The sequence below is a fragment of the Engraulis encrasicolus genome, chromosome 10 (genome assembly GCF_034702125.1).
Source record: "Engraulis encrasicolus isolate BLACKSEA-1 chromosome 10, IST_EnEncr_1.0, whole genome shotgun sequence".
NCBI classification, from domain to species: Eukaryota; Metazoa; Chordata; class Actinopteri; order Clupeiformes; family Engraulidae; genus Engraulis; species Engraulis encrasicolus.
Window position 1 is genome coordinate 45117173 of NC_085866.1, and position 26970 is coordinate 45144142.

A 26970-nucleotide genomic window follows, 5' to 3' on the forward strand; every position below is an offset into this window, starting at 1 on the left:
TGCTTTATTTTGTCGCATCCTGTCATGTACTTATTCGATTTATCAACATCAAAAGCAAGGCAAATCACAACACAAAGTACAAATAAACACCCCTGTGCTGTCATAAGAGTCTCGCCGTGACCCTTGGCAAAAATGAGGTCTTTGGGTAAACAAGTCATGGAGATGGTTTAACCGGGTTATCAGTCGCTGAACCTAGATCCTCCTGAAGCGTAGGGCCTATCCACTGTTACCTATTTACTACCCGACCTTCTGACACACACACACCCCCTCTCCTAATAGGCTGCTCAGTGCATACCTAAAATCATGTGGGCTGCTGTGATAGACAGTCTCTCTCTCCACATACCTCCTGTCACGGTGTCATGTTCACAAGCCATCATCCACAGACCGGATCAACTGGCAGGACCACCTCTAGTTTAAAAGATAGATATATGTAGGCTATGCTGTACATTGTCCTTTTGATCACAGGGAGGACACTAAAAAAAGCACAACACCTCTAAGCTTTCAATGTATTGTTTAGCAAGCCCTTTATTTTATTGCACACATCCCTTTATTTTCAAAAGTACAAATAGTGATGGTTTGGAATAACATGACCTGAAGGATTTCATTGATTGCTTGATTAATCTGATAACGATAATGATTATAATGATTTTCAATGGATAAATAAATAAATACGCAAATAGATAAATAAATAAATAAAGAAAGAAAGAAATAAAGGAATACATACATTTACTTCACTTAGCCTATCTTAATTGTTTCACCCCTAATATCCCCCTAAATTACAATCATGCCAGTTTCTCACCTGCTTTGTTGTTGTTTCCATCCCGTTTCCAGGGCAGTTTCATAGAAAGCTGTTGAAGGTGACTTGGGCCTATGTTAATTTGAGATGAATAGGAAAAAAAAAACAGTCTGAGTGTCATGAAATTAGGGTAGGCTTGCCTAAATACTACAGTAGTACACACAAGGCTTTAAACAGGTAGGCTAATTTCTATCTGAAATAGCCTAGCATAGGCTACATATTTCCCTTAGAATTTCTACAGCACTTCCACTAAACTAGGCAATCTGAGAACAATGACATCTGAGAACAATGACGTCTAGGCCTATAATGAAGGTTGAGAAGCCAACTTCAGGCAAAAAATGCCTGCTTCTACTATACGCTTGTTGGAACACGGTTCATAATGCATGGTGACAGCACTTTCATACCTGACCTGAACATCTGTTGAGAAGTTGGCCTTCAGGCAAAAAAAAAAGCCTGCTTAAGACGCCAACTTCAGGCAAAAAACGCCTGGATAATGCAAAGCGACTTCTTAGTCTGCATAATATAGCCAAGCTTAAATGTATTACTGTCCGAAGTGAAAATATTTTGGGTCCTATTTCAGATACTGTTGATTGCTCGCCTGCTTGGACGGGTAGATAGAAACCCACGTCAGGGACAACACCCCCGTCCAACCTCTGACGTCAATTTATTCATGAGCTCCAGCTCTTCTATCGATTCTGCGCAAGTCCATGCTAGCAGATCAAGCCGGGTTGCAAGGGAGTAGCTCAGCTTGACCGTCAGCTCGGCTTGACAGACAAAAGCGAGTCGAACTTTTCTATTTTATTTTTTGTAAATTATGATGAAGATCTAAACAATGTCACAGAAGGACACATTATTGCATCTCGTTGCCGGGGGGTAAGTTAGCATTTGGAAACATTACCTACGCTTTGAACGGTGTCTAGGTGAATGAAAATGTTGCCGCTGTTCGACTATGGCAATGCCTAATAGACTCCAACGTTGTAACTTTCCGACATGATTTGTTCGCGTTAAGATACAGCGGTTGAGGTTGGCTTCAGTGAACATAACTGCCAAAGTTTGTAACACTTCTTAACCACTGTTTTATGTGCCTTGCTAAAGAAGGTATGGGTAGCTAAAATTGCATTGGATTGCATTCTATATGCTACATTTGGGAAACGTAGGCCTCCGCGTTTACTACACGAGGTCATGCAGGTTCTGTTGCGAACGAGAAGTGATGCTATATTCGGTACACATAGATTCTGTGTAGTTGTAGATTAAAGTACAGTTTCCCATATGTCTCCGTTTAATGTCATCCTAGTCGGGTTATTCAAGGACGCCAGCGCTTTCCATTGCTATGACGTGTAGCTGCTGTGCTAACGCTCGGTATCGGCTAATATCGGGAATGGTGGAATAATATAGGACTATAACGGTCAGTGTGTACATAAGATGCTCTTGTGTGCGTCAAGAAATGTATCAGGTTCAAGCATACTAAACGTAATGATGGACTTAACTTGACAGTGTGCTAGCATACTATTACATAACAATGTATGCACTTTCAATACCGTGGCATCATATGGACATGACAGATGAATTCAAAGGGCATTCAGTTGGGGCGTGGGACTACAGCATTGGTTGCTTGTCTTAAATTACCTTGATAACCTTGAATAATGCAAGAAGACATGCACGTGTATTATTGAAGAATGATACGACGTTGTTCGTGAGCCCCCCAGACATACGGCTGGAAGGGTCGGGCGCATCCATAGTGTGTAGCACGAGCAGCCAATCGGAGATGAGCTGGCTCTGCGTCAGCGACCATTTTGTTCCAGACTGCGCTCAGACATGAAGATTCACGTGTCATCATACAGAATCCATGCATCTATTAAGCTTCCTGTACAGTCGAAATTTCAAATACATACAATTCACGGATGCGCGGCATTTAAAAGTAGCACTTGTTCTATCTGGACAGCTACGAGGGTGCTGCCGCGTGTGTAAGGGCAAAGAAAAGCTGGGGTCAAGGTCACTTGGACTTTTGCCTTTGCCCCTGTGAAACCCTTTTAAGGTGATTTTTAGCAACTGGCTGAAGTGGCCTTTTTAATTAATACATTATGTGATCCTCCAGGGGTCCCCTCTGTACAGATCTCGCATAATGTATGTACGAAACGTGGTGCACAAGCTAGTCAGATGTCGTCTGCTTTTAGTTGTCTTGAAAAAAATATTGGCCGGGCCAGGCATGACAAGGTTTGAGTGTTAACTGTAGGCCCTATCTCTGTAATGGTTACATTTACCCCTGTTGACTATCGAGAGGACCTCTCACAAAGTTAGTGAATGACCAAGGTTTGACATTTCATTCTGTTTACATTTTAGATTAGCCCAGCTGCCACCAGATTTACTAGTCTTATTCAGCTTTCATTTGGTATTTCAACTACACACAATGTCTGTGGCAAAACGTCAAGAACATAAGAAATATTGTCACTGAAAGCAATTTATTTGGGCTGCTTTATTGTTTCGAGATTCTAGGTTGGTCTTGGATAGTTATGAAGGCCTTTGCAGTGTTTTGTGTGAATCTCGTCACAGAGCATTTCCACCATGTGATGGATGGAAGACAGTGTTTCCCAGCACCTGTGAATCAGCACTCTTGCGATCCCCATTCCCACCCCAGCTATGCGCAACAAAGGATGTTGTGCAACTCAGTTCTGTGTTCCTTCCTTGTCTGATATTCACTGAAATCAACGCTTGTGAAATTGTGCAGTCAGGCAGCGTGAGATGTTCGAAACGCTCTGAAAGAACAAATCTGGCCTCTGCTCTGAGGCCGTCCTAGATGTGGAGTAGCGCTTGACTTTGTGCCGCCCGTGTCCTTTGGAAACAGTACTTAGCCAATTATGCTAAGCACCTCTCAGACTGATTTGGGCTCTCTCTCTGGAGGCTTCATCCTCTACTGGGGTGGCAATCACCCTTTGCTGAACTCGCAGTGTCGTATAAGGGCCTACATGGTACTTTCGAGCTATAAGAGGGATGGTACAGCACTGTATGATCAGTGTTAAAACAGAATATGTTGGGCTCCGGTGGCAGATGGACACTCCCAACTGAGATCACTCCCGGACGTGTAGCCCCAGGTGGTTTTATCACTCCCAGACGTTCGATCCCACCCGATTATATTTCACGTATTATCATACACTGCCACATACAAGCAATTTAGGGTTAGGGTTAGGTTTAGAGTTAGGGTTAGGGTTAGGTTTAGGGTTAGGGTTAGGGTTAGAGTTAGGGTTAGGGTTAGGTTTAGGGTTAGAAACAAAAAACTAACATCAAAAAGATAACTAGCTCCGTTATATGGTGGTGGGCTCGATAGTCTGGCTAGTGGGAGTGTGCCGACCGGGGAGCGATTGGGGTTGGGAGCGACAATCTGGGAATCGTTGGGCTCTGCGGTTTGTTGTCCTTGGTAAAACGGGTGAAACTGTTACCTAAGTGGCATTGATTTTTATTCTTTCCATGTACGTCAGCTGCTGCACTTTTCACTAACCCTAACGTTTACTCTCCTTGACCTCAGTGACACAATATTCTAGGTGAAAAGCTCCTGAGTTTGTCATTGTTTGTGTAAAAACAAAAAAGTAGAAACTGCCATTGCATTTGTCAAGACCATAACTTTTTGAATTGTATTTGACTGCTCAGTGCTCAGGGAAAACCAGGTTAAGTTAAAATATGTCCTCCTTGTAAGTCGCTTTGGTCAAAGCATCTGCGTAATGTAATGTAAAAATAGAGATTGGTAAGCCTGCTAATGGACAACCTGCAGTTGTTAACTGTTCGATTAAGAAAACGAGTACTTCAGGCTATTTTATTTATTAGATGATATGCCACTAGCCTGGGCAAAGCCGATGTGCGGAGTCAAAATCTTTAGGTGGAGTACATAGGATGGTGTCGCCAGGCTAATATGCCACTACTTCTAGGTAAACTTATCTGGGTTTGCCACAACCACGTCCCTGGTAGTGACATGGCATAATCTGTTGTACCACCATCTCCTCGTTGGAAGGATTTGTTGCTGTTTTGGGCTGTGTTGGCATACATTCTGATGTCATGAATGTTATTTGATGGTGTCATCAGTGTAACTTCACTTGTTTACCTTGGCCTTCATGTAAGTGTGCCTTTTGGGTGGGGTTGAAGATAAGTATGGTAGGCGATTCTGTTAGCTTCTCGATCAGACACAACGGGATCGCTTTTTTTAAACCCATGCACAGTCACACATTTAGTCCCCAAGTGTAAATCTCTTCCTGGGGAAATCCATTGCCTGCCAACTTGCTTTTAATCCAATAAATGTAGTCTATTTATTAAACAGCACACATTATTTAGTCTTAGTTTTTGAGATGCTCTTATGTCTTGAGCATGTACTTCTGATGGCTTTAGGCTACTAATTTGAAACATGTGTCGACTATGCTATAATAGGGTCTGCATAATTTTCATTTACTTTTAATGATTTTTTTTAACCCTTTGCGTCTAGGCCTATTGTGCAGTCAGTGAGACTTAATTATTCGAGTGCAGCAACTCTATACGCCACTGTGTAGGTCGGTCCGCCAAACAGGTTTGCTTTGTGGAGGGGTTGCACGCGACACAGCCTTGTTGGAATACAACATTGATTCTCAAGCTTTTTAAACAAAGCCACACCTTACCACACCTTACCCCCCCCGGTTCCCTAACGGCCCCTGTGGAGCTGTAGACCCCCAGCTGAGAAAAAATAGTGGTATGACTATGATCTGACTTTTCTAGTATGTTCTGTGTTTGTCCCTACAGATGTGGCGGTACAGTGGGCGCCATCGTCACGTGTCCCCTGGAGGTGCTGAAGACGAGGCTGCAGTCCTCTGGCCTGACGCTGAGGCCCGTCTTCCAGGTGCAGCTGGGCGCAGCCGTCAGCGGTGGGGCGGGGGTCATCCGGCCAGGTGCCGTCACGCCCAGCCTATTACAGGTGCTACGGTAAGTCAGTGCGACCGCCAGTGAGGTTCTAAATGGCTTGATTTGTGTTGTAAATGTTTTGCAGATTGTCTGTTGTGGGTGCTGCGGCAAGTTGCAAAGATGACTGAGATCCAAAAAACGTTTGATGGTATCGTTGGATGTTTCTTTTGACGACTTGGATACATGCATCTAGTTCCCCATATATAGGTGTGGGTACAATGGTTAATTGATGTGATGATCAGTGAGAACTGAAAAGTTCCCAGGAGAACTGGTGAGGATATTGATAGCCTCACAACGGACAAAATTGTCATGTGAATGTTATAAAAAACCTGTTTCCCATCTGCTAAAATAGATGCAGCGTTTTTGCCAGGTATGCTTAGCTGTGCTTTTGTGATTAATATATCTCTTAATGAAGCTGTATTGTTCTGGACGGTCACTCTGTAAAGACATGGCAGAAATATCAAACCTATGTTTTTATCTTATTACTGCAGCTTTCAGCTATGCACTTGCATAAGAGAGCCTGCCCTTCTCACTCCACTGCACTGAATGTTACGTGAAGGGTGGTTGCGTCACATCTATAAATGCCCTTTAAAAAAAAAAAAGCAAGCTCTTTCCTAGAATTTAGCATGATATAAATATTTTAGTGTCACAACCGGTTGAGTGTGGTTTATGCTGTGTTATGATGACGCACCATAGCTTGTGTAGTGTGTTTCTAATATCCAGGGCAGCGGTAATCTCCTGCATTTAAAAAGCGGCAGAAGTTAATCCCTTCTTTTAGCACTGAGGAGCCATAACGCGCTGTCTGTGGAGGGAGGCTGGCTTGCTGACATTTAGATCAAAACTAGAGGGTGTTTAGGGGAGGAGGAGGAGGAGGTGGGGAGAGGAGAAGTTCTGTTCTTTTCCTTAGGGAGACTGCGACGCTGCAGTGGTTATGTAAAGTCCCCAGCACTTGCTCCACCGTGTGCCTCTTGCTCCTCTCACGCAGTGCCTATTTTGGGCAGTGCCGGCAGTGGGGGTGCGTGCGTGACTTTGTGGGTGTGTTTGTGTGTGTCTGTGCGTGCGCAAATCAGCCGGGGGCATATCATGTGAAGGAATCTGCTGCCACCTCCGTACTGCTGCTTCTGCTTCTGCTGCTGGTGCTGCAATAGCTAATGTGCTCTCTCTCTCTCTCTCTGTGTCTCTCTGTCTGTCTGTCTGTCTGTGCTGCGGGCTGAAGTGACTCCTGCAGCAGCAGCCTGAGCCTGACGCAGTGTCGGGTTTCGCCGGTGGCCAGAACAGGACGTCCTTGTGTGTGTGTGTGTATGTAAGAGCGGCTTTGCTCTGTCCAGGACGGCAGGACATTCCGACACCGCAATAAGACGTGGATGTAGTCTACAATGTACAAACCCCAACTCTGATGAAGTTGGAACGTTTGGTAAACAGTGAATAAAATCAAAATGCTATCATTTTCAAAACATTCAATCTATTCATTAGATGGAGAATAGTGAAAAGAGAACATATTAAGTGTTAAAACCGAGAAAAAATATTGTTTTTGGGGACATATGTACTCATTTCTAATTTGATAAAAAAAGAGTTGGGACGGGGATCAGTGAAATTTAGTAAACATCCAAATAAGATAAAACAACAAAGAAGAACATTTCAAAATGAATTGTACTGATGGACAATATAGGTGTCCAGGTATAAGATCATCACAGAGAGGCTTAGTCACTCAGAATTAAAGATGCAAAGGGAATAATTACCATAGTTATTACATACATTTTTGAATTCCCTTTGATTTACCACGATTGAGTGTATATAAGACATATTTTTGTTAATAAAATCATTGTATAGGTTCATGACATCATGAAATATATATTGGCTGTAGTCTCACTCTAGCACTCCAGGAATTAGAGCTATTGAAAATTGACCATATTAAGAATGCTTAATGCATGAAAATGATACAGGGGTGTAACATTCTCCTAAGCACCTGAGCTCACTTGAAATAGACCCAGAAGACATGGGGAAACTGTCCTTTGCTTACAGAAGTCAGCAGAAGTTGTAGAAGTCCATTCTTTTTGACAATAATAGAGCATTGCACATCCTGTGCTACAGTGAAAATGGACCATCCAACTTGTGTTAGTGCTAGCTTCAAAAGTCAGCCTCCATGATGGCATGCGGGTGCAGTAGTGCATTGGTTAAGATGTTCTCAGTCATCTGTAGAGTTAAATACAGTGTTGAATGGTATAAATGGGTTTTAAACAGCATGAAAAGCCACTCATGCATTATATTTTGAAGGGAGATCTTCGATTACTGCCACATAGTAAGGTCAAATTGCATTCTCTACTATGTTTTAACAGTTTGGCTCCATCATAAGGACCAGCAGGTGATAAAATGGTGGGTTTTTGGTCAAGACCTGTCACACTGTAAGCACTACAGAAAGGAAAACATTACAAAACATGACAAGGAATACACCCACCATTTAAGCTGGTTAAATCATGTCCAAGATAGGAATTAACACTGTTTTTTATATAAAATCATCTCATCGGTTAATGTATTTAACTGTTAAGTGTTGTCTTTTGTTTTGTTTTTAGTCTTCCTCGACATTTGCTGCCATTTATTGTCCCCGTCCCAACTCTTTTGAGACGTGTTGGATTTATCAAATTAGAAATGAGTACATATGTCTCCCAAAACAATATTTTTTCTCGGTTTTAACACTTAATATGTTGTCTTTTCACTATTCTCCATCTAATGAATAGATTGAATGTTTTGAAAATGATAGCATTTTGATTTTATTCACTGTTTACCAAACGTCCCAACTTCATCGGAGTTGGGGTTTGTAACTGTAAAACATCACTTGTTTATGCCTCCCGAGGATGAGGGTGGCTGAAACTGGTTCATTCCGGGTGCTTAATGTGTCATTGTTTTGGTCTTTGGTACAATGTTCCGGTGAATCATTGGCTGATTTTCATCTGTGTTTACTCGCCTCCTCCCTAGTTATTTTGGAACAGGTTTCCTCCTTGCTCCCAGTTTGTTTTATTTACATAGCTTCCCAAGAAGTCCTGGTAGATGATCTCGGAAGGGTGCAGTGGCCTCTGTTACTCTTTCACTGATGACGACTAATTTGCGTGCGTCCTTGTCTGTTCAGCTGTACGTGATGAGCAGCTACTGCATTTAATGTGACTTTTCTGAAATTAAGTGTAGGATACAACTTAAATTTACCACATGAAAAGCTAAAATCTGTCTTCTAGCGTTGTTTTTCTCACCCTAGCACATTTGTGGATAACGGGGTTAAAGGTGCACTGTGTAATCCTTTTAGAAGTTCATTTCCTGAATTCATGCTGCCCTTTCACAAATGTTGCCTTTTCCAAGAGTACTTGCCATCACCATCAAATTCAAAGTATTTATTATGACTGGGAAAATTGCACTTTTCATACATGAAAAGGTGGATCTTCTCCATGTCCGCCGTTTTTAGCTGCAAAGCATACGGTACTTTGGTCATACTACCAAATATTAGTTTATAACTTGGTAAATAGTTATGAAAAGATCAAATTTGGCCATTGGTAGTACAGCACATTTTCAATGAGCAGCATAGTTGCAATGCCTACTCTGGTAACCATCCTACACAGTGCCCCTTTTTAAGTTAACAAACTGGTTGTGAGTTGATCTAAGCGGCATTTTGTATCTCCGCCCGGCAGAGTGAAAGCTTCATATTCTTATGCAAAGTGGCAACAGGGCTCTTGTCACCATGTGCTATTGGTTTATTAGTGGCTACAGTAGACAAACAGGCTATTATGAGGACCTCACAGGTGGCCATTAAAAATCATGCCAGGGTGCAACAACATCTCTGGCCGGTGTCCCAACAACGCACTAATAATGTAGGACTCTCTAAATCAAACTCTTTGGGCAGGTGTTTTCAGCCAGTTATCAAAGACTGCAAGAGACAGACAGACACAGACAGGAAGGAAGAGCGCGCACAGAAGCGACAGACAGCCACCACAGCAATGTTTGTCATCATAGTCCAGTTGAGTAAAGGGCACCTTCAAGCGATGATAATTACAGGCTCGGCAGCAAAGGACCAAATGAGCCTAGGGGGTATTGGGTTCACGGACTTGGTCCCTGCTGCCTCGGTCCACAGAATAGCACAATACAGTACAGCCAACTCAAAGCAACTGGTTCACTCCGGCCCAGAGGAGCGGACTAATGTGTCAGCCAGCATTTGGGAGTGTGCCATGGGGGAGACAGCGGGTGGCCGGCAGGCAGCGGGGCTTAGCAAAGAGACGCCGAGGGGTTTGGGGTTGGGTGGGGTGAAGGAAATGAGAGCGTGCATGCAAAATGAAGTGTGGGTGTGAAGGAGTGAATGCACATAAAAAAATAAAGTGGCCTGGGCCTGTGGTTGGAAATGCTCTGCAGTTGCTGAGCACTGGGGAAAACCTACGGCACGAGTGTACACGTGACTGTATAAAAAAAGAAATGAATAGGAGTTGGCCTCCTTAAAGAAGGCCATGTGTGTTTTCGGTGGAGCTGCTGCAGAAAACTTGTGTCTGCCAGAGGAAATGCCATGCAGATGCAGTAACGATACGCCGGCCAATTGGATGATGTGTTTCTCTTTTGTTTTCCTGTGCTTTTCTCAGGTCGATTCTTGAAAAGGAGGGGCCACGATCGCTCTTCAGGGGACTAGGTCCAAACCTCGTTGGAGTTGCACCTTCACGGTAAACAAAGAAATATGTGTTTTTTCTGTCTACATTTCTAGTGTGTTACAATGAACCCCATGTCCTTGTGTCACACACTTGCACTCATGTGCACGTATGCTTGAAGAATGTGGTTCGGTTGCAAAATGTCTCCACGTGCCATGGATGTCTCTCTGGCCTCTGGCTCCTCTGGCCGCCCCCTCTTTCGAAATAGAATACCACAGATGACCATTCACGTGGAAAAATTCAATTAAAAAGTAGGCCCCCGTCCAGTCCCAGTTCTCCATATATTTTTTATCCATGTTTACGCCGTCTTTCATCACGGAAGGCAAAAAGAAATGGGGCCGGGCCTGGTCTCATGATGGGGAAATGAACACCCATAGTGTTGTGACTAATACGGTATGTCTGACCTAGTATGCCACGCAGCAGCCGGCACGTGAGTGGAGAGGCGTGTAGTTTGTGAAAACAACTCAACGAGAACACGCATGATGTCATATGAGGAACTTCCTTCCCTTGAGAAACTGCTCGTTCACAGTCAAAACGACCCCACCTTAACCCTAGTAACAAATCAACACTCGATAAGATAAAAAAATTGACAAGGTGTACAGACTTTAACCGTGACCATTTTTCCCGGAATGGTCAAATATCAACAAATATTGTTTACTGTGCTCTCAAGAAACCGTTGGTTTGCTTAACCGGCGTCATTAACCTCAGCAGCACGAGACCTCAGCGGTGTGCCTGAGCAAACGGCAGTTTCAGCCGGCTGGAATGAGGGGAAATGGCTACAGCTGTGCGAAAGCCTTTCCTGCAGTGCAGTGCAGTGCAGTCAAGTGCAGCACAGCAGTTTAGAATCCTCCGCATAGCAACAAAGGCTTCTTTTGTTGCCTGCAGTTTTTTTTTTTCTATTTCTCTTTTTTTTTCAGTGTCAGTGTTATTGCAGTGTCCCCCAGCTTCCACAGCTGTTGAGAAAGAAACAGGAAACACAGGGGCATATCTATCTAGAGCCGGTTTGCTGTGCTTATTCAGCGCGTTCTGGGCGCTAGAACACCGGGAGGCTGTTCCAGAAGCGCACATCAAAAGAAGGGCACCGGTGTGGAACAGACAGCTCTGGACACTGTATCCCTGACCACAGGGCTTACCATGGCGGCTGCTGCCGTGGCAACTGGCATAAACAACACAGACCTGGTTCAGATTCACAAAGTTAACGCCAGGCCCTCTTACGTTTAATTAAACAGCTAAAAAGGGAACACGATGGCCATCTGGTGTACTTGCTTTTTGTTTTTCAGTAAACAATGTTGGTTCTTAAAGTCCTCTCTTTCTGTGTTTGTTCCCCCCTTCTCAGAGCCGTGTACTTTGCTGCCTATTCCAAGTCCAAAGAGACGTTCAATGGCATCTTCGTGCCTAACAGTGGGCCTGTACATATGTCGTCGGCGGGATGTGCAGGTGAGGGTCAATGGATGGAAAGATCTTGAAACATCTCTTTTACCTGTAAAACCACATGAAGGCACATACAATGACAGAAAACAACCATAACTAAGCAATTTTCTGTTTTCCATTTACCCCCAAAACAGCCTTCATCACGAATACCATGATGAACCCCATTTGGATGGTCAAGACAAGAATGCAGCTAGAGAAAAAGTAGGTTGAAGCCCATTGTACTGTACACTACTTCAAAGACTGTTGAAACATAACCTGCTGTAGCAAACATTTTCCTCAGCTCCCATCTAACATTTTTGTATTGTATGATATATTGTGTTTATCCACATTTATGTGGTACACTGAATTCCCTTACGTGTTATGTATACAAGTTGTTTCAGGACAGTTAAAGTTCAGTTCAGTGTCACATTAAGGTCACATTGCCACTCACTGCTGAAATATGAGATCTTACCACCCACTGTACACAACCGCACAATAGTTTTCTATGGTGCCATTGTGGCCCAGGGACATTATTACGGCCTTGTGTTTGCGTCAAGGCAAAGGCTGAAAGTGTGGTGGGGGGGAGGAACCAAATATTTAATGACTACTACACCGGAGCCCTGGTGTACGTGCAAATTGACCTCAACTCTATGTAACCCTAGCCTCCCATCACGTGTTTAAATCTGTCCTGTCTCTCCCTCTCTCTGACCCTCACACTTACGCAGCTAGTATCGTCATAGCATCATCAGTAACATGTGACTGGTACCAGTGTCTTAAAAAAACCAAATGCCCAACAGCCCGGACCTGCCAAGGGCGTTTGCAGGGGCAAACTATATTAGGCTCAGAGAGTGCAGAGGTCATTAGGACCCTTGGCGTTAAAAAGTATGTCACGCTTTGTATATCACTCGGGGTGAAAATGTATGGCTTCCCGTCACTGCCCTCCTACACTATTCCTAGAATAGCTTCTCCATTAGCCTTGGGCACCAATGACGCAAGGTGGGTTATAATTGGCATCTGCTAATGGCTAGTTTCCAAAACAGGACATGCTATACAGCGCTTCGCTAGCATATTACCCCACCTCCAGACTGCTGTTGAATTAATGGAGATGTGGATGAAAATGTTGTTGACTGACTAGACTCTTACCCCACCTCTGTTCATTTGTTTATTTCGTTTATCCTTTATTTCTCCAGTGTAGTTACATTGAGACTTTTCAAGTCCTGGTCGAGAAAAGCGTCAACAGTTTAATTTTACATTACATTTGGTGAACTCTTATCTAAAGCAACTTACGATTGAGGACCTAGTCCTAGCACTCAACACTTGCAGATACAAAAGAACACAGAAAATATACAGAACAAGAAGTGCATATACTAAGGGTTAATGTTTTAATGTTGCGGTTGAATATGGTTGTCTAATGTTTTTGTGGATTAACAAACATTTCCTATTGCCTTCTTCCTCCCATAGAGCGAGAGGCGAGCGCCGGATGAACGCGCTGCAGTGCGCGCGCTTCGTCTACCAGAAGGAGGGGATCCGAGGCTTCTACCGGGGCCTGTCGGCGTCGTACGCCGGCATCTCGGAGACCATGATCTGCTTCTTGATCTACGAGACGCTGAAGAAGGAGATGGCCGAGCAGCGCATGACCGAGGCCAACAAGGGCGCCACCGACTTCATGGGTCTCATGGTGGCGGCGGCCTTCGCCAAGGGCTGCGCGTCCTGCATAGCATACCCACACGGTAAGCTCTCCGGTCTCTCCCCTAGCCTCTGGCCTTTTGCCGCTTGACGTCAGTAGCAACTTGGGTTGTCAAGTCCTTCAATGTCAGTCATTGCCAGCATTCGGTAGTGTAACCTAGTGGTCGTACTTGGATCAGAACTGTGGTGCAGCAGACTTTGCTCTCTTGGATGTTGATTGTACAGTTTTTTTTTTTTCTTGTTGTTTTTGGAAAATTACGTAATGTGTCTGGCTCATTTGTGTGTGGGATTGGGTAGAGCAGTGTGTTTAGTTTAACTACATTCAAATTTTAGTACATGCAAATTGAAACATTCAGGTGAACCACTTCCATGAACTTGTTGACGACTCTAAAACTAGGCTGATGTGACATTGAAATAACTCAATGGTTTTTACATGACTTGTTTTGTAAAGTATTGCTATTACAGAAAACCTTAATTGTACAAAGGCTGACGTTTTGCTCGATCAGACCTTAACATTTTTACCAAAGCATTAAACATCCTTTCGTTTTTGCTCCTTAATGTCTGCCCACAGAGGTCATCCGCACGCGACTACGGGAAGAGGGCAGCAAGTACAAGCACTTTTTCCAGACGGGCCGCCTCATAGCGGTGGAGGAGGGCTTAGCCGCATTGTACCGAGGACTCATTCCACAGCTCATCCGACAGATCCCCAACACGGCCATCACGCTGTCCACCTACGAGCTCATCGTCTACCTGCTCCGGGAGTCCTCCTAAAATGTGGAGGACGTCGTGCAGAGGCACCCCTCACCACCCTCATCCCTCACCTTAAAACCCTGCCGTTATACCCATGCCCCCATTAACCCGGATGCCCAGAGCCTTGCCTCCTTTCTCCCTCCCCTCTCACCCCAGGCCTCAGACCACACAAGGGGAACAAGCCAGAGACTGTAGGCACTGCAGATACGGTGGCCTGAATGTACCTCCTTGAGTAATGGCCTGTCCCACCCCCCACCTCCTTTGCTTTGAGAGTGGCTACCGGGAAGACTTTAAGAGCCTTTTTTGTATAGATATTATATTATTCAAAGGGATGCTTATGATCAGATGTTACAGTGAACAGGGACGTTTGCATCTGGACTGAAAGGACTTTGGGGAAGTATCATTAAGGTTGTAATGAGTGACTATGGTACATAATGTGTGGCAATGATCCATGCGAACAAGGAAACTACTAATAGCTTGTACAGAGAGAAGAGATAATAGGTTATCTAAAAGAGAATGAACTTTTTAAGCTAACTAAATTATTGTTCTGTCATTATTGTTACCAGTTGCTGTCTTTTTATTTCTGTCTCCTCTGTTTGTCCTATCAGTGGAAAAATGTTTGAACGCGTTGACCACTTTAGCGTGTGAACCTGAAAAGGGATCAATGGTCACGCTCCTTCTCTCATCAGACATGTACACAAACCCACTCGCATCATGTCAAGAGCCATGGGCGCTTACGTAGAAGGTCAAAGTTCAAACTAAAAACGCATAACAGCTGGTTTCAGTTCCGTTCAGAAAAATCAGGGTTATTTGTATATTTATGTTTGTGAGCAGCATCGTTAGGTCTTTTACAGAAAAAAAGGAAACCCATTTGACCAGTGGTTGAATAAAAACACATTGGTAAAACTTCCATCCGGTTTATCATTGTTTGTGATCAATGTTGTTGTTGACATGTGTGTTGACTCTGTATTTGCAGCCACCAGCTGTTCTTTCTTCACAGCTTCATTATAATGATCACATCTGGGATTAAAAACCCAGTCCAGCGGGGATGACTGTTCTTGTTTGCAGTGGAAATTTTACAGTCAACATCTATGCTTAACAGCGACACTACAGAGGAACACTGTTCCAACCTTTTTTTTTAACAGATTCACGTCATGCAGCAACACACTCACAGATGGCATTTATATACTTCATTCTGACATGTTGGTGACATTGACATTGGCCCAAAATAGTAGCACTCAGAGAAAAGAGGCAAGGAGGTGATCTATTATTGTCTCAGGTTGGTTTCAATGCTAATCCTTCAAAGCTGATTAAAACGCTCCCCTGTTCTGCTTTGATCCCCAGCATGAGCTGCTGTAGCTCTGACTCCACTAGTAAACAACGTCTGGAGCGGTCGCATCACGCTTACGAAGCCGCATGTGATGGAGGGGAATTGTCTAGATTGTAACTACAGGGAAATGGGAACCAGGTGTTTGTAGCTTTGTCACATGACTGTGAAACACATGGATATATGGTTATGTATACTGCCCCTCAAAGGCAACAGGCAGTAACCACATGTTCTGTCAAATGTATAGCCTACACTAAGAAATTGTCTAGATCTTTGTTTTACGTTAGCCATTTTTTTCTCAGTTTCTATGTCCACATACTGTAGTTACTACACTCTGCCTTTGTAGGGTGATGCCAAATTTATATATATATAAAAAAAGTAATTCAAGCGCATGCAATCAGTAGTCCTACACTTCTGAGTTTATGGACTTTTCCTACAGCTTTCAAGGACAGTGCACCAGTAATACTAGTTCCAAGCTGGACAAACAGTAATTGTCTAAACCATTACCGGTAGTTCTTTTTGTATTTTAACTCTACCACTTTGTTTAAAGCTTATCATCCTAGTGTTACATTGTACATTTAGCAGAAACTTTTATCCAAAGTAACTTGAAACAAGGACCTAATCAACCACAGTTAGGTTGTCTTCATGCTAGAAATTTTTTACTGATCCGATTCCTAACACAAGCACAAAAGTGCTTGACAGAATCTGTCTTAACAACAAAATACAACAGCCTATAGGCCTACGAGACGTCATTGGCCTATGTTTAAGATTCTAAATACAGTAGTTAATTTTAAGTGCTTCTTTGTTGTTGAAGTGGTATAGCACATTTCCTTCCAACTGTCCTGCCAACTAAATTAAGAGTTTTCACAAATCAATGCGCTGATGAAGGTTTGTGACTGACCAAAAAGTCAGCTTTTAAAATAGTTTGGTTTAACTGTAATGTGCAGTGTTGTGTTTCCTATTCTAAAAGTGATTCCTCTTGAAACAGCTGCAGCTGCAAAGAAAAACTTGAAGGTGTGCAGGCCACCTTCTCTACCTTTTGTGAAGCAAAAATGGATGCCATCATTATTTTTCAGAACGACATCTAAGGAGAAACTGATGACCATCAACACTTTTACTCAGCTGCAGGTTCTGGATCCAGTTGATACCAGTGTCCATGTGAACATTAGTGAGATTGTAGAGGAGATTATGTCTGGTTTAGGAACATTCCGTGTTCTACCTGAAAGAGGACATCCATTGTGTTTTTCAGAGGTTGACACCATTTTTTTCGGGTGACAGATTGTGACCCCATTCAAGCAACAGAGTTTATGAACACGTTTGTTGTGTCAAGACATTTACTTGTGTTAAATTCATATGAACAAATGACCACGACCAAAGAAAAACAAACTGTTCCTCCTTTTGGTACACTGGTTTATTAGCCTGAGTATCATCCTCCGTAGTGACCACGCTGGCTCAATACTTTCGCTTGCTGACCACGGAGTCTGACCCTGCAGCCACCCCCGTGGTCAGCAAGCGAAAGTATTGAGCCAGCGCGGTCACTACGGAGGATGATACTCAGGCTACTGGTTTATTGGACCATGTCCTTAAACGTGTGAGTTTCCACACTAGGCTGTCGTCAGTGTGTCATTAGAAGACACAAATAGGTACTGACAGATACAGGTGGACATTGATGTCATCTGAAGTTACTTACATCAATGTACACACACACACAAAACACACGTGAAAGGCTTGATTTGTTTTTTCACTGTTTATATGCTATACTTCCTCATTTGCGATGACAAATGCATGTCTGCTGCATATTAACTAGTTATTCTCAACATCACAATAGCAGTTATTACTGTGAATGTCAGCATTCCTGAGATGATGTAGATATTTTCCTTGCATTTGTTATTAAAGCAATGTATAACCACCCTCCCTACCACGCAGATGTAAAAAATGCAGACTTTAAACAACAATGATATGCTCTACTGACTAAATGATGAATGACATACTTCTGTGTACATCTCTACAATCAAGCTTATGGCCAGAATGGTCTGTCATTACATTTATATTACATGTATGAACACACACTGATTCAGTGGCATTCTTTGTTATTATTATACATTTGTTGTTGTTAAATGGCAGTCACACAAACCCAACCACCTTCAAGCTACATAATGTTGACTGAAAGGTTTTCTTAGGTTCAAGAATAAGCAAGTAGAAAAGTAACGCTACGGTATGGGAATAACTGAAGTCTTAAGTTTAAAAAAAAACGTCCTGAAAAGTAAAAATGCATTTTGTATCAACAATGACCCCAGAGATCAGTGAGCATCTGGGGCATAATTTGAATTTCCTGAGAAAAATAAGAGAAAGACCAGCAACAGTACCTCAAATCCAAATGGAACAGCACTAAGGTGTAAAATAAATATCCCAAGACATACATTTCAGAGCTATGGTGGACAGATCATGATTTGAAGCTTCGACCAAACCAAAGTTCTTGGTAGCTTGCTGTTCCTAACCTGACTCTTGCCAGATGAACACACATCAATCTGGGATCACACCAGATTAGAAGAATTAAAATGCAAAAGATGATTTGAAAACACAGTTGAAATAGCAGAATCAATGTGTCAACACACAATTCGTCACCGTGAGCCGCTGTGTCACATCTATGGGAATCCCTCACCCAGCGATTCTGATGATGCATTGAATTTTTGCATCCAATACGTTCTTTGCATCGAGTGCGATCCCAAATGAATGTGTGGAGCTCAGTGGAACGCTATGTGGAGCTATGCCGAACCTCATTCATCTGGCGACAGTAAGGGGGCTATTCCAAGAACATGGTTAAGTGATAAGTCTGGCTGATTTAATTTACAAGAAGTGGTAAACGCGATAAAAGATAGCCTGTGTCATTCAATTAATAGGAAAATGAGAAATCCGTGCTCTATACGATTTATCACTACCTCAAGGTTAATTTAGCCTAGTTTACCTCTGAACCAGCTTCTTGGAATATCCCCCAGGTCATGTTGTTTCATTACCATTACACCGCAATCAGAGGTGTCAATCCCGGGTTCAGAAAGTAAAAACCCTGCCTCAAATTGAATCCAACCAACTCTGAATTAGCTGATAATAACGAGTACTCAAGAGACAGGTAGACTAGTAGTTAGTCAGTGAAGTCACTGCATTGGAAGGAGACTGTGGCAGGGATTTTACTTCTGAATCAGGATCTTGACACTTCACACTGTAATATAATAACCCTGTCACTCTGATGAGGGACTGGCCTCTGGCTCAGGCTGGTGGTCTTCCTCCTCTTCTTGTTGGAGTTTCACAGAACTCTTGCTGATTGACAGCAGGTCGCGGAGTTCCTTATTCTCAATCTAGAAAACAAAACGAGTCGAGTTTGCAGATTATATCATTTCTGGGCCATATGCATGGTTAATTTTCATAGGAGAACAGAGAGCACTGATGATAGCAGAAACCTGAAACGTCTGCATAACTCTGCTCTGAGAAAAATAAAAACTCCTTGTGCTTGACCTTAGTGTCTTTTTCAGTGTGCAAACCTGCTCTCACCCCAAACTACTCTTTTTGGGTCCACACACCTGCTTATTTCTCTTAACATCTAGAGCACAACAATATCCTTGCCTCCTCATTTTCATACACTGCACTTAGCTGACGCTTTTACACAAAGCAACTTACAGATATTACAGGGTACGGGTTAGAGTCCCTGGAGCAACGTGGAGTTAGGTACCTTGCTAAACTGCACTTCAGCCACGGATGAAGGTGTAGAGACAGGTAAGGGTGAGGATTAAAACCTGTGCTCTACAGTCCAACTCCCTCACCATTACACCATGGCTCCCACACAATAAATAATTCACAATTAATACATAAACAACACACATTTCCGCAACACAGGTCCTTTATTCACTATACAGTTCTCTAAAGGCTGATGCATAGTCACGCGGTGCCGATTGCGGGGTAAAGCATAGACGTACTGTCAGCGGGGGGTATTGCCTCATAGTCGACCTACATGCGAATGCGTGCGAAAGGGCGTGGTGTTTTTTTTCCCGCCGAAAATTCAAGAGTGGGGCAAGGGGGGAGGGAGGAGGAGATTTTAATGACGTCAATTCACCTCCGTGACAACAGGGGGCGAACTAACTCATTCAGTTGAGCCCAGTCCCTAGAATGAATCACAAAGCTAATCAGCTGGCTATGTAAAACGTAATATTCCACTAGTAGCCTACTTCTAAAAGTTGGGGCATAATTCAATGGTACAACATCAGTTTATTTTTGGTCAAGTACTACATGAGATTAAATGCAAGACAAACGCCATTTTAAAAGACAATAGACAGCATGAATGGCCATTCACACCTGGGGCCTAGTAGTAGCTAGCCAGCTAAATCAGTCATTACAAACTCAAAGCTAGTTGACTAGCCACCTGAAACGTAATTCTACCACTAACAAAGAGGCTTCTTGCTATTAATTTAAAAAGTTGTGGCGTAATTAGACATGAATGATAGCATACAAGATTCTCTCTTTATTCATGTTTTACAGTTCAGGTGGTTAAAATGCCAAACAAAAGCCGTTTTAAATACAATACATCTAATGGCCATATTAACAGCTAGCTTAGCAACTGTCAACCAAACCCATTCAAACTCTACAGGACATTAGCAAACCCTGTTTTAGAAGCTAGCTAGCCACACTACTTGTACTATATACTGTATCAACAAAGAGGCTTCTTGCTATTAATTTAAAAAGTTGTGGCGTAATTAGACATGGATGATAGCATACAAGAGTCTCTCTTTATTCATGTTTTACAGTTGAGGTGGTTAAATGAAACAAAAGCCATTTTTAAATACAATAGATAGCCTATCTAATTAACAGCTAGCTTAGCAACTGTCAGCCAAACCCATTCAAACTCTACAGGACATTAGCGAACCCTTTTTTAATGAGCTAGCTGCCACACTACAAAAGAACAAAGAGGCTTCTTTGCTACTACCACACTACAAACATATCATTTCCATGATGGCCTTTTATGGATATTTCTAATTGATTTTTTGGAAGTTGTACTACTGAAATAAAAAACAGTTTCTCTTCTCCCTGTCAAGTAAACTCCAGTGATTTCCTGCCAAGTCATCTGCATCGTGTTTTTCGTTTTCCTTCAAACCTCCGCGGTAGGGTAGAAGAATAGAACACAACTGACCTATCAGGGCTGAGTTCCCCCCGGACTGCCGTAAGCGCATTGACCAATCACCGTCTTCAAGCATAGCTCAGCTCACGGACATTTCAGCCTGGGAGAAACATGCGTGTACTGCAGCCAGGGGTCGTTTTGTCGCTGCACAGGGGGGCACTGTGGCTCATTCTCTGTGCAGAACCCCCGCGAACGCGCGACTCTAAACCCCCCTTAACACCTAGGTTAACCTCACTGTACCCTTTTGCTTTGGTTATTTACCGGTATTGCACACCTGTGACCTGACACAATGAGTTGGCTTACCTCGAGCTGTGCAAGTCTTTCTTGTACTGAGCAGTAGTGCTGGTCATCCACCTGAACGGCTTTCCTCATCACTTGGCCCATCTCGCATATCCTCTCCAGCTGGTTCTGCACCTCCTGCAATCACAAGAGCTAAGCTGTTACAATGGCACAAATGCATGAAAATAGCCTATAGCACACCTTTGCATTTGGTGAGGGGGCGGGAAAGTTAAATGCCCAGGTAAACAGGAACCTTGGCATGGTCCTCGTGAAGATTCAACACCGGTTTTGTGTCAAGTTTTTTCTTCCCCATCATTAGTTGGAGCATCTGTTTGCGATATCGACCCATGATCAACTCCAGTGCATACTGATGCTCCTCCAAAGACACCCAAAGCTCTGCGGGATGGAACAAATAACACATTTGAGTTGTGGTTGTTGTTGTGAAAGTTTTATAAGCACAGAAGGTACATTCTCCATGAAACCTGACACCTGGCTTCCTGACCATAAATAGACGTTTTGAACCCAACATCATTACTCTAATCATGCATACCTAGGCCTTCACCAAACACTTACCTCTATTGTCCTGCTGCAGTTCTTTAATTTGCGTGTTTTCCTGAGCAAGAAGTACGTGTGGTTTGTATCTTGTCAGCTCTTGCATCTCGGATGTCTCCTCTATGTACTGTAACAAAATGAAGATCAAACTAAAGAAGGCAAGTGCTACACCCTCCATCATGACAACATTCTACAGAGGAACCAGAGAGAGCGTCGTGTCCAGCTGCATCACAGTGTGGGGAGGAAGCTGCACGGAGAAAAACAGGAAGACACTCCAGCGTGTTGTGAACACAGCGAAGAAGATCATTGGAGTAACACTCCCCTCCCTGCAGGACATTTACACCGCACGCCTCACCCGGAAAGCACTGATGATCATCAAAGACACAAGCCACCCTGCACACAAACTGTTCAGCCTCCTGCCCTCTGGAAAGAGGTACAGGCGCCTCCGTTCCCGTACCACCAGGCTTGCAAGCAGCACGATGCATCAAGCAATCAAGATACTGAACACTCAACCCACTCTCCCTCCACTGTCAGCCTCTAGCCAGCCAGGCCACTGACAACCCTCCCCCTCTCATCCCCACCACCATATCTGCGACTGAACATTCCACCTGCACTACTACATCTGAGACTGAACTTTCAACCTGCACTAACTCAAAACATACACATGCACACACACACACACACACACACACACACACACACACACACACACACACACACACACACACACAAGCACACCGCACTTTCTGCACTAAACCCAAAGATACACACACTGACACACAACTCATACATACTCACACACACACACACACACACACACACAGACACACACACAGACGCACACCGCACTTTCTACCTGCACTAAACACACACACACACACACACACGCACACAAACACACACACATACACACACACACACACACTGCTGCTGGTGTATTGATAAACCTATTTTAATTATTTATTTTCTTCAAATGCTACTATTACTATGTCAGAACGCTATAAAGGACTTTTAGAAAAAGCACAACAAAATACCTCCTCTTAATGTATGTTCTCTACAAGTCTTCTGTTGTCCAGTCTTGCACTTTAAATTTCTGTATGAGCACTGTCTATGTCCATACTGACTTATGTCCATGTATGAGTACTGTCTATGTCCATACTGTCTAAGTCCTTACCTAGATTAGTCTATGTCTGCATGGGAGAGCAAGAAACGCAATTTCAAAATATTGTATGACCAGTGCATGTAAAGAAATTGACAATAAAACTTGACTTGACTTGACTTGATCAACAGCTTAAAACATGACCTTCTTACTTAGGATTTCGTTGGGTATTCTGTGCTTTGGTAAACCACAAGCCCGTCGTAAAGCTTGAAGGAAAATGTAACTTACCTTATCTGGGAGAGAGTTGCTGACTTCCTTCATGCTGTGGACCTTTTGGCTAAGAGCTCCGGACTGTTCTATTAAACTTTCCGCTGCCGTGTCATGCTCTTTCAAACGCTCGAGTAAAGTGCGAGCATCACCAAGTACCTTTTCCAATGTGCATGCCATTTTTGAAGTATCAGAAAACACCGTGATTACCTTTAATAAACTGCACCTATGCTAGCTAAACAACATTAGCATAGTTAAAGCTACTTCACCGGTGCCAGACGCAGTATGCCAGCTAAACAGCACGTTTTAGTAAGTAACTGCATAGAACAGTTTCATCTTAAACATACCAAATATGCACTGTCTTAGAACGGCACATTGTAGACACAAATGTGATGTTGTTTATTAATTTCAAGCGAGTAGCTCACTGTAAGCTAAACAACTTCCCACTGCTACTTTACTTTGACGTCATGACGCACGGTGTAAACGCAACTTCCGCCTTGTGTGTCAAGCAAGATAGTCTAGGCAGGATTTCTGAAAAGGTGCTTATTTAACCCTGTGAAACCTGAACCATGAAAGCAATGAGAGAAAATTATATTTTTTTGGAATTTGCTTCAATATTGGTCCCTTATAAGAAATGTTAAAAAAAAATTCTAAATTTTGTTAAGGTCACTGAGATATTTGATGCATCATATATGATGCATCAGGCTTTAAAGGGAATGAAAATTCCAATTTCATGACCATTGAAAAATGACTTTTAATGCATTTGCATCTTTTTTTTAATTTAAAAAAGTTGTCAGACAATTTAATTTGAGGATTATCTTTAAATATTTAGTGAGATCCTGCCATTTTTTTAAGCCTATCCTTGTTTTAGCAGGACCATATTTTACATTTCCCACAGCCTGGTTGGGTAATTTTTTAAAATCTATGTAAAAACATAGCTGATCGAATGCTTAACAACCTATTTATGAGTGTAATATAGATCATTATTCATTTTTGATGTGTAATTTGAATATATGGGTCCATTACTACAATTGGACTATTTCTCCATTCACTTCAATGCATTTTTTACGAGATCATAATTTCAACATTTTGCATTACATTTTCAAAATCGCAAGTAAAACGTGTTTCTTAAGGCAATATCTTTGTCTTGAAGTAAAACAACTTGTGTGTTTTGTTAAACGATCGTCGTGGTATGCTTTGTAAGTTTCCCTATGGAGCAAATGCATTGATGGCTGACTTCCTGCCACCGCCGGATGGTGCTTATATGTCTCATCAGTTTTAGCACGATCTCTCTGCAACACGGTGTAAAAATATAAACTCTTCCTTGATTAATTGCACAAAGCAAGTGTTCAAATTAAAGGATGTAGAGTTATATTTCGGAAATTTGTACACAAACCTTTTGCAATTTGTCGATATCTCAGCGTCGGTCAGGGAAACCGCTTCTACTCCATTTTTGCATTTTTCGCCGAGCTGTGATCAACTTGTTGTTGACCGCTGCTCTCTTGTGGCGGTTTCCGCGTACTGCAGGACGTTTGGAAATGACACGCAGGATGTTTTTGAGATGGATTTTTTTTTGTGTCAGCGTGGAGAGGGCTTTGAATTTGATGCATCATAGATGATGCATCCGGCGCGATAGGGTTAAGGTCCTGAAGGCAAATCATGTTAATTTTCGGCATACAACTGATTTAGGGCAGGGGCTGTTCACTCACGGAACTTGCTACTAGCCACTGGCTAACCCTAACCACGGGACAGTGCAAAATGAATGGGTGTCAATGGAGTTTTTTACCATTATAATTTTTGTGATTTTTTTATAATTGTTTGTCCTGAAATATTAATATTAAGTTCGAAGCTAGAAATAATAAGACCCCATTTGAGTAGCGTTTCGATTATTTTGCGCCACTAGATTATTATATAGGCTACTGGGTCACAAAGCTAAATTTTTATGGGGCCAAACCCATAAACATTAGCACGATGCTAGCGAGTAATACTACAGGTTGAAATCTTCTAACCTGCTGTAAAACTACACACCTGAACGATTTGTCAATACAGCCTATTGTTAAACAACAGTCATAGTGCTTACCAGGAATGTTTTGTTGATAATATTTGTGACTGGAAATGGCAGTGGCAATGTATTTAGCATGGGTTCCCCTTTCCATTCCATACATTTTCCCACATGAAGGACTGGCCTACGCTCGTTACTGCAGTATGCATGCAAAGCTAACTGGCTACAATGGGAACCAATGAGACTGAGCCTTCTCCCTGTGTTCTAATTTCTCTGTTTAGGGGTATAGAGTTCTTCAGTAACGCGGAAGCATGTAGTAGATTGTAGTCTTTCATGTTAGCATTTAAGGACTTCCTGGTTCGTATCGGTTTCCGGCCTCCATTGGGAATGAATAGGGGTAAATTTCAAATAAGCTTCGAGTGCAAGCACGCGCTTAGCGAACCCCCGCAAACTGTCGAGGGTGTTAAAAATAGGCTGTAGGTATGACATGGTTGATCATTTTGTGTCAAACTTCGACATAAATACGATGTTGCGTCCATATGCTAAACCCGGAAGCTTTTGGCGACTACAGAAGCGGCGCCTGTATCTAACGGCATGTACGTGCGGAGGGTTGTACCCATGGCAACCAAAGGAAAGTATGTAGTTCGGAAGTTTTAATGATCAGAAAGGGGTTAGGGACTGTTCGTTATTTATTTTCGGGGTCACCGGAAGAAAATAGGGGAGGGTCACGTCATTTTTTTCATTGCTGAGGGGAGGGTCATCAATTTCTTTTAAGCTGGCTAGGGGAGGGTCATCCAAAAATGTTTGGCACATTTATTAGAAAAAAGCATTCCTACCTTGTTTGTATGCTTTGATGTAACATAGCCTCAGAAACGCTTCTCCATTTAGCTAAAATTGATCACAGATTCATACCCCGTTGTGTTCTGTTGTGTCGAAGAGCTATCATAAGTTATCATAAGCTAAATCAAATTATAAATGTATGAAATGCCCCCGCGTTCGTGAAGTAGACTACTATAGTTTTCAAGAGGGCGCCTACAATAACATCCAGTAAGCTAGCAGCAGCGTTGGTCAATCAACGTTTGTCAAAAAAATAAAAAATAAGGTAGAATAGGGCTATTTACTACTTCTCCATAGGGGAGGGTCATGCATTTTTTTGACGGCGTCGCGGGGAGGGTCATCAAAGTTTTGAAGCTCGTTAGGGGAGGGTCATGCAAAATTTGACGATCAAAGGTGGACATCTTCCGGCGACCCCAAAAATAAATAACGAACAGTCCCTAAGCAATATTGAATTATAATCGTCATGATTTAACATGTGAATACACCAACATGATGATACGATCCGTTCCACTAATGAGAAAGGGATGCGGGGACACGCTAATGTTCGTTGTTGCCGTGCAACTTATATTTTTGCCAAACCTGAATCTCTATGGCGTTTTGCAATGTAAAAAATCGCCATCGAACCGGAAGTCCAAACGCCGCATACAAGTTGACGTCAACGCTGAAGAGCTCTATTCAAGGGTGCTGAATCCAAATCTGCCGTATGCCGGACGCAAAAATGTACCGAAATGCCTCAAACGGGCAAAATCCAATATGGCCGCCGCCACCGTGTTAAAATCCTGCAATCACTTTTCTTTTGGACTAAATAAGGTATGAATTTGAAAATAGCACTTATTTTTATGTTTTCAGACTGGGAACGTGCGCGTCAAGGACAACACAACACAGATCCAGCAAGGCCCACAGGCGGGGCAAGAGGGCGCGGAAGGGGAAGAGACCACCAGACCTCGGCGCATCTCCCCCCAACACGGCAAAGCAACCGATCCAAGAAGAAGGTGACCTACTATTAGTTAACCTCTCGGACACAGTCTTCAATCAAGATGAGAAAAGTCTGCTCAATAAAGGACTATCCTTTGTCCCTACCCCCAATGCAAATCCCTTTCAGACCAAAGTTGAACTTTTTAAGTTCTATCGCACACTGAAACTCAAATACTTTTTCCATAAAGAGCGAACCGCCTCACCCCAGCCCGCCACTGTCTCTACAGTTGACAGCAGCA

The 26970-nt window shown here is 42.9% G+C and overlaps 2 protein-coding genes and 1 long non-coding RNA gene across 8 annotated transcripts in view; 1 reads left to right on the top strand and 2 right to left on the bottom strand.

Moving 5' to 3' along the window:
• The window catches only part of LOC134457164 (uncharacterized), a 31319-nt gene extending 28489 nt beyond the window's left edge, over window positions 1-2830 (bottom strand). For 2 of the 6 annotated variants that reach the window (XR_010036407.1, XR_010036408.1), the window contains exons 1-3: window positions 2423-2830; window positions 800-868; window positions 344-408 (exon numbers count right to left, since the gene is read on the bottom strand). This is a non-coding gene — a long non-coding RNA (uncharacterized LOC134457164). The other 4 variants (XR_010036412.1, XR_010036410.1, XR_010036409.1 and 1 more) reach the window with 4 other exon arrangements.
• On the top strand, window positions 1503-15139 carry slc25a33 (solute carrier family 25 member 33). Its single transcript, XM_063209009.1, has 7 exons — window positions 1503-1669; window positions 5552-5731; window positions 10321-10398; window positions 11720-11820; window positions 11949-12015; window positions 13255-13523; window positions 14051-15139. The coding sequence occupies exons 1-7, from the start codon at window positions 1629-1631 to the stop codon at window positions 14248-14250; spliced, it is 936 nt and encodes a 311-aa protein (XP_063065079.1). The 5' UTR covers window positions 1503-1628; the 3' UTR covers window positions 14251-15139.
• A 2149-nt stretch (window positions 15140-17288) lies between these two features.
• sike1 (suppressor of IKBKE 1) lies at window positions 17289-23376 on the bottom strand. The gene is made up of 5 exons (XM_063209010.1): window positions 22939-23376; window positions 21573-21678; window positions 21253-21395; window positions 21024-21137; window positions 17289-18909 (listed from the first exon to the last, which is right to left on the bottom strand). Exons 1-5 carry the CDS (start codon window positions 23095-23097, stop codon window positions 18793-18795), a joined length of 639 nt encoding a protein of 212 aa, XP_063065080.1. The 5' UTR covers window positions 23098-23376; the 3' UTR covers window positions 17289-18792.
• Window positions 23377-26970: the final 3594 nt, after the last annotated feature.